This window comes from Chenopodium album, chromosome 25, assembly GCF_948465745.1.
Source record: "Chenopodium album chromosome 25, dcCheAlbu1.1, whole genome shotgun sequence".
Classification (NCBI taxonomy): Eukaryota; Viridiplantae; Streptophyta; class Magnoliopsida; order Caryophyllales; family Amaranthaceae; genus Chenopodium; species Chenopodium album.
The window spans coordinates 7,616,082-7,627,349 of NC_137858.1; the positions used below are offsets into that span (position 1 = coordinate 7,616,082).

The following is an 11,268-nucleotide window of genomic DNA, read 5'->3' on the forward strand; positions in this document are numbered from 1 at the left end:
GCAACTCCAATAACTCTGAGACTCTTGAGAGTTGGCAAGGCTTTCTGGAATAGAGTTATTCAGCTTCTTTCAGAAAGGTCTAACACTTCTAAGGACGACAAATTTCCAACCGAATAAGGTATTGAACCCTGCTTAGAGTTTTCGGACAATAGAAGTTTTTGGTGACAAATTCATATGGAAAATGGGATTGAACCTGACACAGAATGATTTCACGGATGATATTTCTATAGATGTTTACTGGTAATTTCAAAGGTTGGATGGAATTCTCAAAGCCATACAGGTTCGCCGATGCAAACCAATCTCTAAGAATCTAATTGATGAGGTAGGGCATATAGCCATTAGCATTGAGATGAGCTTTATAGAACCTGTAAGCCACAATTTAGCTGAAAAGATTGCATTTCTGAAGTCTGGCAGAATCTCAACAAAAGAATCTGAAGCTTGTTAGCAAAAGAAAAGATATATGAATAGGGAAATAATAAAATTTATATTAAAACACAATCAGCCTCCTCTATAGTTTGCAGCAAATAATTCTGTAGCACACAAAAACTAGATGAGAGTAAATTCAAACTAACCAATAACATAATAGCTCTATAAATTCTCAACAGGAAATTCAAAACCAAGAAGGCATCAACAAAGTCACCAAAAATTCTGTAATGACTAACTAAACAAAAAAAGCACGATAACATAAGAGTTTTATTCGGTCTACTAACTCCATGGAAAGCAATTCCATCATCCAAAGTGTAATCGATAAGTAATGCCATCTCAGTACCTCCTTGGTGGCATGCGATCCATCATTCTTCCTGAAGGGCACTCATAAGACATATGTCCTCGACCACCACAGGTGTGACAGATAACCATCGCTGGACCGCCCATGCAATCTCTGCTCATATGTCCCATCTGGCCACAACTCCTACAGATGATATCACGATAACCCCCTCCTCCCATGGGATATCCTCCACCGCCTCCTCCAAAACCACCATAACGACCTCCACCACCATGTCCACCACCACCCCCTCCAAAACCACCATAACGACCTCCACCACCACCACCACCACCACCACTGCCCCGATCATTAAGAACATCAGCCTTCGGGCATTGCCTGGCCACGTGGCCAGCGACATTGCACAAGTTACAAACAGGCTCATCAGTGCAGTCACGAGCAAGGTGTCCTGTCTTCCTGCAATTTTTGCATGCCTTATCATTTGTGCATTCTGCAGCAACATGGCCTTGCTTGAAGCAATTGTTACAGAGTCTCAAGTCACCAGGTGGGAGTTCAGGATTCGGGCATTCTCTGGCACGGTGCCCAGCTTTGCCACATGCATGGCAGATGCCCTCATTTGAGCAGTTGCTGGCCATATGCCCAGGTTCACGACAGTTCCAGCACAGAGATTTTGTGGTACACTCAGCAGCAATATGCCTGCATTTAGATAGGTATCATATCATTAGTCTTCTCAGGTCATCTATTCTGCTAATCAGTTTCACAAGTTAGGCATGCAGAAGGAAGCATAAAAAAACAAAGATTCTAACTGATTAAAATAATTCATACCCAGGGAGACCACAGTTGTTGCAAACAGCAACATTTGTACATTCTCTAGCAAAGTGACCAGGTTGTTTGCAGTTATTACAGACATTGCTTTGGCTGCAACATATCCAACAGAAGTTAGCATCAAATAAAAAGATCCAACTATTCATAAACAGAAACTGCAAAAAATATGCCACGAATAGATTGCAAGTGTAAGGGGAGAGGCTAGATTCTTTTGACATGTAAGATATCTGAAAATTTTAAACGATAATTAACCTAACCAAGTTGTCTGAAAGAAAACGAAGGCTGCAGGTTGAATAATACAGATAATAAAATAAATCTAGCAGCTAATAACCCCCATATTTAGGTTCCATCTTGACCATAAGACATAAATCATGATCAGCTTATCACAACATAATTCCTCCATGGCTCCAACACAATACTTTAAAAAAACATGACAGTTCCTTTCTATTAGTAACCTAGCTTCATTATTCCCAGATCCCAACTTAGCAAAACTACTGTGAACATTTCCAAGATTGACATATATTCTCAACCTTTATCTGTGAAAGTCCAAATCATAATTCCTTGAAAGTAAATAGTTTCGGTGCAAACCCATACTCTACCACTCAATGTTCTTCCTCGACAATTTCTGGACCTGACATCAGAGAGTTGTGCAAACTAGAAAGGAAAAGATGCATATATCTTGTACGCCAACCGTAAATAGTTCTCTCTCTCTCTCTTACCTAGGAAGGTTTCAAAGCTATATTAAACAAACAATGCCCAATAGGGCTTTAGGGCCTAACTAATATAACCCTAGAAAAATAACAATTCTGCAACTCGTCAAACTAGCCAAGATATCCCACTGATGGACCAAAATATGGCTGACGAATGAACTGGTGGAGTGTAAAAAGAACAAAAAGAACTGAAGAAGGTGACTCTCAACCACTACAGCTAGAACGAAACCAGCACTAGTAAGATATTGAATGGAAAAGAAATTAGGAATGGAATATTATATTGTAGAGAAGTCAAAGTATGAAGTTACTGCTGATAATCACAGGCGAGACAAAACTTGCTCAGGTTCCACAGAACTCCAGTATACAAACTGCAATTATCGGCAGTAGGTCTTAAGACTCACAATTCATTGATGCTGCTGAATAAATACCAAGTTTTACCTACAAGTTCAGAGGAGCTTAATAGGACATTTCAAACCCTCAACACTGACACTGAGTAATATAACCAGGTAAAGGATTGTACAAACTTTTAAAACCACACACACATCATCTACCATATATGATAATTTCTGGAAAATATGGTTCCTTTTGGCAATACAGCTTAATTTAATTGCTCTTGGAACTCTGATCAGTTCAACAATCATCTCATTTAGCAACAACTACTTTCCTTTCTTTTCTCGCCCTCCCCTAAATTTATGCAACTTTTATTCTTTTCCAACTACACTAACCCAACAAACAGTTGTAGAGCATTGTTAAAATCAAACCACCTGAAACCCCGACGTGCATCTCTCCTATACGGAGCATCACGAAAAGAAGGGCGTTGAGATTGCATTCTACGATCTCGAGGACTCCTGCTTCGACTACGGCTACGGCTACGGCTACGGCTTCGGCTCCTGCTGCGCGAACTCATCTTCAAATTCCTCTCTTCCCCTTTCTAGACAAACTGATCTTCAAACGCCAACACTCAACTCCAACCAGCACCTGAAGCTCCCCTGCCAAAAACCATCCCCATCAAATCATCAATCCACTGATTGTCCATAACCAAATTCCAACGCTACTTTAAGTCCCTATCCAACAAAAACCAGCTACAGTACACACAGAGTTCAACAATCCACACCACACCTGGTCTATGTTACATTGACACGGGTACGGGTATCCGATATTGGTACGTATCCGAGTGTCGGATACGCCATTCTCAAAAATTTAGGACACGGGGACACCGTCTTAACATTGGACTCGGGTACGGATACGGCAATTTTATTGATAGATTTTTATATCTAGGTGAGTGGATTGCTAAAAAAAAGTAAACAAAATAAAAAGCCCAAGTTGTTTATTTAAAAAAAGCCCAAGTTGTTGATAGAGAAACATAGGTTTAAGGCCTTTTAAGCTTTTTACCAATTAAAACAAAACCCTAGCCGCCACCCTTAAGCACATATATTAAAAAAAAAAATGTTACTGCTAGGTAAATCAGGAGAGAGGAGGGAGAAAAAAAGTCAAAAACTTCAGAAATTAAATAAGTAAATACACGTGAAAGAAGAAAGAGAGAGAAAACTGCATTGAGAAAACTCGTAATCGTGTTCATCTTCGAAATTGTTTGAGAACCGTCTTCATCTTCTTCAAAGCTTCAACTCCTTCAATGGCCGCCGTACCCGAGAACAAAATGGAGTATCCGGAACGGATTTCATACCCGGATCGGTGTCGCGTCGTATCGACCCGGGTATGCCGGCCAAAATGCCGTGTCCAGGTAACATAGCACCTGGTTAGTTAAAACAAAAACCTCAACAACAACAACAACACACCCCAAAAAATTCAAGCGCCACAAGAAAAAACTACAGAGTTTAGGAGGACTCCCCCACAAATCATTTCTTTTTACCATCTTCCTTCCAAACTCAGATACAGAATTGAACCATTCAACTCACTGCATCTACAGAAGGCTGAGAGTTATCACTAAGAACAGATGAAATAGAAGGTTCATAGACTACACCGAAGATTAACAATAAACAAGTAACTTAATTTGGACACTCCTCCCTCAGATGTCTGGGTTCTCCACAGATAAAATAATACATCCATCCGCAAATACACCAGAGCCTGACTGAAGCTTGGTGTGACATAAGTCCACAAGACATACTCGAGAACACCAGATGGCAGATATGTCTTTTATTTCAATTATCATTAAACTTCAAAAACATACTATTAATTTGCAAAACTGTACAATCACAGTTAAATAACAATGGCGTGACCGAATTAAAACACCAACACACAACCTTTTCAACAGAAAAAATAAGGAAATGAGAGAACCAAGCAGCATTTTTAAACTATTAACATCAAGAATAACATTTTCAAATCCCGCCACTGCTCTACAGCATACAGTATCATTTAAACTAATCAGTACAAGCTTAGAAAATGTCTGGTGGCAGCGAATTGTAGCCAACGACGAGGAGATATTTAATAGTAAAACGATGTAGAGAAGCACAAGTTAATGCATTACTTCATTGACATATATATGAGCTGAAAGAATGAGATTATTTTTTAAACGACACACAAAATCTTAACAACAAACAGAAACTAAATTAGAAGTAATAAAAAATACCAATAACATTCATTTAAATTGCGAGGAAAAAAAAAACTAACGAAAAACAGTATTTCTGCCACGAATTTTGAGAAAAAATCTTTAAATTAGTTATGTTCATAGAAAATTTTGAAGATAGGAGCGAAAAATACTTTCTGAATGAATTATCAATACAATTCATAATCTATTGATCCAAAACCCTAAATCTAACAGCCAACCAATTGCTGATAATCAAACACAGAAAAAAGGAATAAAAAAAGCAAAAAAAAAGTAATGAAAATACTTGAATCTTCAACAAATATTAACCCTAAATCCAGAAAACTAATGGATCTATGAATAATGAAAAACAAAAACATTTATATAATCAGAGATTCGAAAAATTATTAATCGAATCAGGAATAGATAGCGAAAGAAAGAGCGAGAGAGTACCAATCGGACAAAACTCAGTACATAAGCGAGCTTCGAAGCTATGGCGGAAACAAAATTTGGATTGAGGATTTACGAAATCAGAAAAATGGAGAGAAAGTGTGTGTGAGAGTTCTTTTATCCGAACTTAATAACAAAATTTAACGAATTTCCAAATTTAACCTTGAGTTGTCCTTTTTTGAGTTTTTGATGTGTTCGTTTCACATTATCTGAACTTAACTTAATTCAATTAGGGGTCGTCTGGTTCACACATGGTAAATAGAATGAAAAGAACATAGAAAAAGGAAAAGAATATTCCGTAAAATAAAAATACCTTATGTTCTCTATGTTGTTTGTTTTTAAAACAAAGGGAAACAATCCCACCAGTCCCCACACAACCATCTAATTCATTCACTTTCTACCTTTTGTAGCCACCATCCATCCACCAAACCACTCGCCGCACCTCCCTAACCATTCGCCTTTTTTGCCGGCCCCTGCACAGCTCTTCCCTCCCTCGAAAAACATCCCTTAGCCCCGAAAAACCTTAGAAACTAGTCTCACTCCCCGCAAAACTCGTCGTCCAGCCTTCCCGTTCTCTCGAAACCTAGGCTCGGTCCGGGGGTTTTACAATGAGGGAGATGTGTTATTTTAGGTTTTTACGGGGATATGGATAGGGTTTCGGGAGTGTAGATGGCCGGCGAGGGGTAAGGGAGAGGCGGCAAGTGGTGACATGGCTGGTCGTGGTGCGGGTTTTAGGTAATTTGGGTATGTAGGAGGGTGGTGTAATGGTGGCTAAGGAATGGGAACGGAAATATTGGGGAATCAACTTATAAGGATTTGGGGGAATGAAGAGGGTAAAAGGAATGGGAAAAAAGGCCTAACAAAACAACAACAAAGGGAATCAAGACAGTTGATTCCCATTCTCTTTGATGAATACCCCCAACCAAACGACCCCTTAATTTGGACCTATCAATCTTGTGTAACCCCATAAAAATTATAAGCCCTCGATTTGGTAAGGGGAAAAAAAGTGATTGTCATAGTACTTAAAAATAAGCTTTTGTAATTTTGTCACTTTATGTATCTAATACAGTACGTCAGGAAGTGGTCTAATGATACTTAATGATATGTTTTCTATAAATAACGAGTTGTAAGAATAACTAAGGGCTTGTTTGGCATCATTTTTGGTTTTCAATTTTCTATTTTTTTGAAAACTAAAAACCAAAAATAGGAAACTAGAAAAAGGTGTTTCCACTTTTCAGTTATCAGTTTTCAAAATTATCATGATTTAAATAAGTCTAAATAATTTTTGATTCATTATGTGACATATATAATATATTTTTTAAAAACAAAAAACTAAAAAACAGAAAACCACAGCGATGCCAAACGAACCCTAAGCTTAATGTTGGTTTGCTTTTAACCAAAATTGAACGGAGTATCATTTAAGAACAAATTCTTCCTTTAATCACTATTAGGTTTTTTTTCCCATTCATACAATTTGTTTGCCAAAAAGATTAGATTCACTTTGTAAAGTTCATGTTATCTAATGAACCATCAAAATAATCCTACATAAAAAAAAAAATACTAATCAATACATAATATTATATTTGTGTTAACGTGATAAAGCTGATAACTCGAGGCATCATCCGAACCTAATACGTAGTAATAATTAAAATAGTTTGGACTACGGACTAAACAAATCTAATTGATGGGCTAAATATTAGGCCTAAATTATTGGGCTTATGCTTCCAATATGATATGTAATTGTGCCCCACCCATCACTCTTTCAGTCTTTCTTCATCTTTCTCCACTTCCTTTTACCCTAACACAACCTTCCTCTTTCTCTCCATTTTCGCAAGCAGCAACAGCAGAAGCAGCTCGAAAAGGTACAAACTTTAATCCTTATCATCTCTTTAATTTTTCCTATTTATATATTTACTTGATTTTTTGATTTAATTGAGCTAATTTCTCCTCAATTAAGAAGAAACATGAGCTTATAGACAAATATGGAAGATGAAAACTTTCATTTTATTAATTTTTCAGCAAATTAAGCTCGGTAAATCGATGGAAATCTCAAGTGGGTTATTCAAAGAAATTTAATTTCTGTAAAAATTTAGTCTTGCGAATTTATATAATGGAAACTGAAGGACTATATAATTGATAAATATTATGAGTTCATAATTTTTGAATAAATATACTTATTGTTTGAATTTTCTGTGGGTAGGGTATTAAGATGGGGAAGAAGAAATTTTTTGATAAGAAAAAATCAGCAACCTTTCAGCTTCTTTCCCGGGATTCTTCTGATCCTATATATGTTGAGGAGCCGGAAAACGATCGGGTTTTTGTTCGTGTCGATAATAATCGGGTTAAGATTAATGGGTTAGACGAAGACAATGATGATGAGGATTACTCGAACGACCCGGAATCGATTTATGCTGATGCCCCTGAGGATGGGGGTTATGAAGGGTTTAGGGGTTCAGGTACATTACCTGATCATGTAAGGAGGGAGATATTGGAGCTTGGATTCCCTGATGATGGTTATAATTATCTTAATCATTTGAGGGAGATTCGAAATACCGGTGGTGGCTCATCGTATTTTGAAAATCCTAAGGCTGAACTTCATCAACTGCCTAATGATGTTAAGGTGAGTCTTGGCTTCTTGATATGTCTTTATTAGATGATATTGCACTCGTATGCTCTTGCGATATGGTTTGAAGTGTTCCTTGGTTCGAAATTAGTAATCACGATTACTGTTTAACATGTTTTGAGACACATTTCTTAGAATAATAATGAACTATTATTGTATAATGATATTCTAGAACAATGTGATTATAATTTGTGGAATGATTGTATGTCATTAGAAGTATTTTGTTAATAATTTGTCTCCTTTGCTCCCATTGTTTTATAAGAAGCTAATAATTTGTCTCCTTTGCTCCCCTTGTTTTATAAGAAGTTTATAATTTGTATATATATATATATATATATATATATCGACTACTGCCTCAGTTCCATTCTGATTGTCTTATTTGGAATCTATATAGATTGCAACACAAATGAAATTTTATACTCTCTTGATATATGTGTGGTCTTGCTTCTTTCATCTTCATGTATAGTTTCACAATATCAATATTTATGATTCTTTGTCATACGTATTTGAAGAAACTTATGTTTGAATGTGCACGTTGGTAATTGTGCATATAGTGAAATAGGAGTATTATTTTGGATATGAAGTAGTCGTTTTACTTGTTTTCTCATGGTTTTTTAACTTATGTTTGTTTTTGGGACTTGCTGGTCAACACTTTGGGGTAAGTACTAATCTTAGGTAGTGATTACTATGACCTCAGGCATACGATGCTTCAAGAGTGCGGATAAAGGAGGCAAGTGAAGTTACAAGTCCTAAAACATTGTATAATGTTGCAGAGAAAACTGTTACTGTGAAAGTACAAAAAGCTGTAGATCCAGAAATTGCTAATTTACTTGAAGACAATGATTCAGAATTTGGTTCTGATATTGATGAATTGGAGGAGGATTTTGTTGTTCTTGCAAATCATTCAGAGGAAACAGGAGATGTGTATGAAGAGGAGAGTTTGTCTTCGATTAGTAATCCTCACGCTGAAGTTCAAACTGGAGTAGCCAATGACGCCATAGTGGAGGTGGTTCGAAGTGTTAATGAAGATACTAGACCTCAGCGTTTACTTGACCGACAGTTTGATATTGTAAGATCTTCTCTCTGGAGCTAATGCTCTTTTAGTATCAACCTATTATTTCTGAGACACAATGTTGACTAATAGGGTGTTTAGTTCTCAAAATATTACTATGCTTCTGACAACAGCTCTTAATGGTTCATCCATTAAAATTGATAGTGTGCGAGGCTTGTTTATCTTGTACATTGATATCTTGCTTATAATATTTTCCTTTATGGTCTTTCGGCAGCTTGAACAACAAGAATATGGGTCAGATAGTGATGATGATTATAAAAATTATGTAGAAGAAGAAGAAGAAGATATATCGCTTGCAGAAAAGCTCAATAGTGTTCTCAAAGATCGTGTGGATGATGATTTAGAATTTGATGGAAATTACACTGCTCCAGCTGAAATACTTCGCCGATGTGCTGAATATGCCGAGAAATATGAGAATGAGGATGGAAATGATAAAGAAGTGGTAATTGTGGAAGAAAGTAGTGATGAGTCAGAAATTTGGGATTGTGAGACCATTGTCTCTACATACTCGAACCTTGACAATCACCCAGGTAGAATTGGAGCTCCTGGAAGAAATCGAAAGAAAATACTGGCTGAGACATTTTCCGGGGCGCTAAAAAGTGGTTCTGACAAGATTATTACTCTTGGAGGAAAGGCGAAGCTTCCTGTGGATTACTTGCCTCATGGAAAGAAGGAACCTAAAGAGACAGCCAAAGTAGTTGCCAAACCAGAGGTGCCAAAAAGAAAACCACATGGTCAGGAGACCAAGGAGGAGAAAAAAGAAAGAAAGGTACTCGTGTTTTTGTAGAAAAATATATTCACTGTTAGATGTTAATTGTTCTGTACACACACCCTAGTCACAAGGTTTCCACATTGATGAAAATCCAATTTAGCATTAAGTGCATTTGCTTATTAAAAATCATGTCTTGTAAGATTTAAGGTATTATTCCTTGTAGTCTGGTAACGTTCAATCATGCTTTACTTTTATTCCCCTACCCTGAAAAAAAGTACTAGACTTGTACGTCAAAGAGCTAAATTGCTAATTTTTATGTGTAGGCTGCTGTAAAGGAGGAAAAGCGAGAGGCTAGACGTTTGAAGAAAGATTTGAAGGAACTGTACCGTGATGAAGCCAAACTTGCTCAGAAAGTTGCTGCTGTTACTGGCCCATCATCCATACATCTTACGTAGGTATGTTATTGGTTATCCTCTCACTTACTCCCAAGCACCTTTCTTTAGCCACTTTTTAATGCTTTATTTTCATTATCATACCCCCTACCCCCCCCCCCCCCCTCTCTTCCCCTCCTAAAAGAAGAAAACATGATTTTGCCTTTATGATGTAGAGAATTAGCGTTTTGTAATTCCCCGAATAAGCTCTCCTCAATTAGCAGCTTCAAATAATATTAAGACAAGAAACTACTTCTGGACAAAGGCTGTATTAGTTTGAAGAAACTTCAATTAGCAGCTCAAATGCACTTGTCTCCCAAGAATGATTGGAAATTCAAGAGGGATTTTGTAGTTCTTGGGATGAACTAGACCACAATTGGGTTTCCCTTGGGATTTGGTAATGTTATGGAATAAATCGTAACCCACCCCTATAGCCTGTGGCTATAGATTTATGGAGTAATAATTACATATGGGGTTTAGCTGGGATAATACAAGCAATATATATGTCGAGATTTTTTGGACATAATTTTTTAGACTTGGCACAGCAGTCTGCTGCTTGTTTTAAACATTTATGTTTCACATCACTATTTATGGTTATTTGAAGGGTGTTTGTTTGAAAGGTCATCATACTTGAGATAATTTCCTTAGATCACTAATTTTTGTTTGATATTACCCATCAATCCATCATGTCATTAGAATAAAATCCTCTGGCCCACTTATGTGCTGAACTGATACTTGCTTATGCTCTGCTTTCTCATTCAGTCATGCTACTTTGTGAATTTATTTGTCTTTTACAAATTTAATAGCCTAGTTACAATATATCCCACTAATTGCCAAATGCTGCAAGCTTAAAACAATGTGGTTATCTAACAGTGTCTGTAATATGTTTATCAGGTAACACAACATCCTTGTTCAAAAACGTTTGAGGTATGCAGTTCCCTTGTTTCCTTGCTTCAAATGAACGTTTGGAAGAGTGTTGCATACACTTTGGTGATACATGTTGGAGTAGAGAAGCTAAATTGTATCTGATTTGCTTAAGAGATTTTGTTAATCTAGGTCAAATACTTCAGACTTATGAGTAATTTTTGTATGTGAATAGTTTATTTACACACTTAAATGACTTGATATGTATTTTATTATGGCTGACAAAAAAGAATGAAATGTCTTGTAGTTGGTTTGTTA

At 36.8% G+C, this 11,268-nt stretch overlaps 2 protein-coding genes across 2 annotated transcripts; one reads left to right on the forward strand and one right to left on the reverse strand.

Annotated features, from left to right (window-relative positions):
* Window positions 1–459: 459 nt before the first annotated feature.
* On the reverse strand, window positions 460–5,365 carry LOC145614478 (uncharacterized). The gene is made up of 4 exons (XM_081669531.1): window positions 5,252–5,365; window positions 3,021–3,245; window positions 1,547–1,639; window positions 460–1,417 (listed from the first exon to the last, which is right to left on the reverse strand). The coding sequence occupies exons 2-4, from the start codon at window positions 3,161–3,163 to the stop codon at window positions 763–765; spliced, it is 891 nt and encodes a 296-aa protein (XP_081525657.1). The 5' UTR covers window positions 3,164–3,245; window positions 5,252–5,365; the 3' UTR covers window positions 460–762.
* A 1,631-nt stretch (window positions 5,366–6,996) lies between these two features.
* LOC145614191 (uncharacterized) lies at window positions 6,997–11,268 on the forward strand. The gene is made up of 6 exons (XM_081669203.1): window positions 6,997–7,110; window positions 7,449–7,868; window positions 8,569–8,940; window positions 9,158–9,712; window positions 9,979–10,110; window positions 10,981–11,268. Exons 2-5 carry the CDS (start codon window positions 7,458–7,460, stop codon window positions 10,108–10,110), a joined length of 1,470 nt encoding a protein of 489 aa, XP_081525329.1. The 5' UTR covers window positions 6,997–7,110; window positions 7,449–7,457; the 3' UTR covers window positions 10,981–11,268.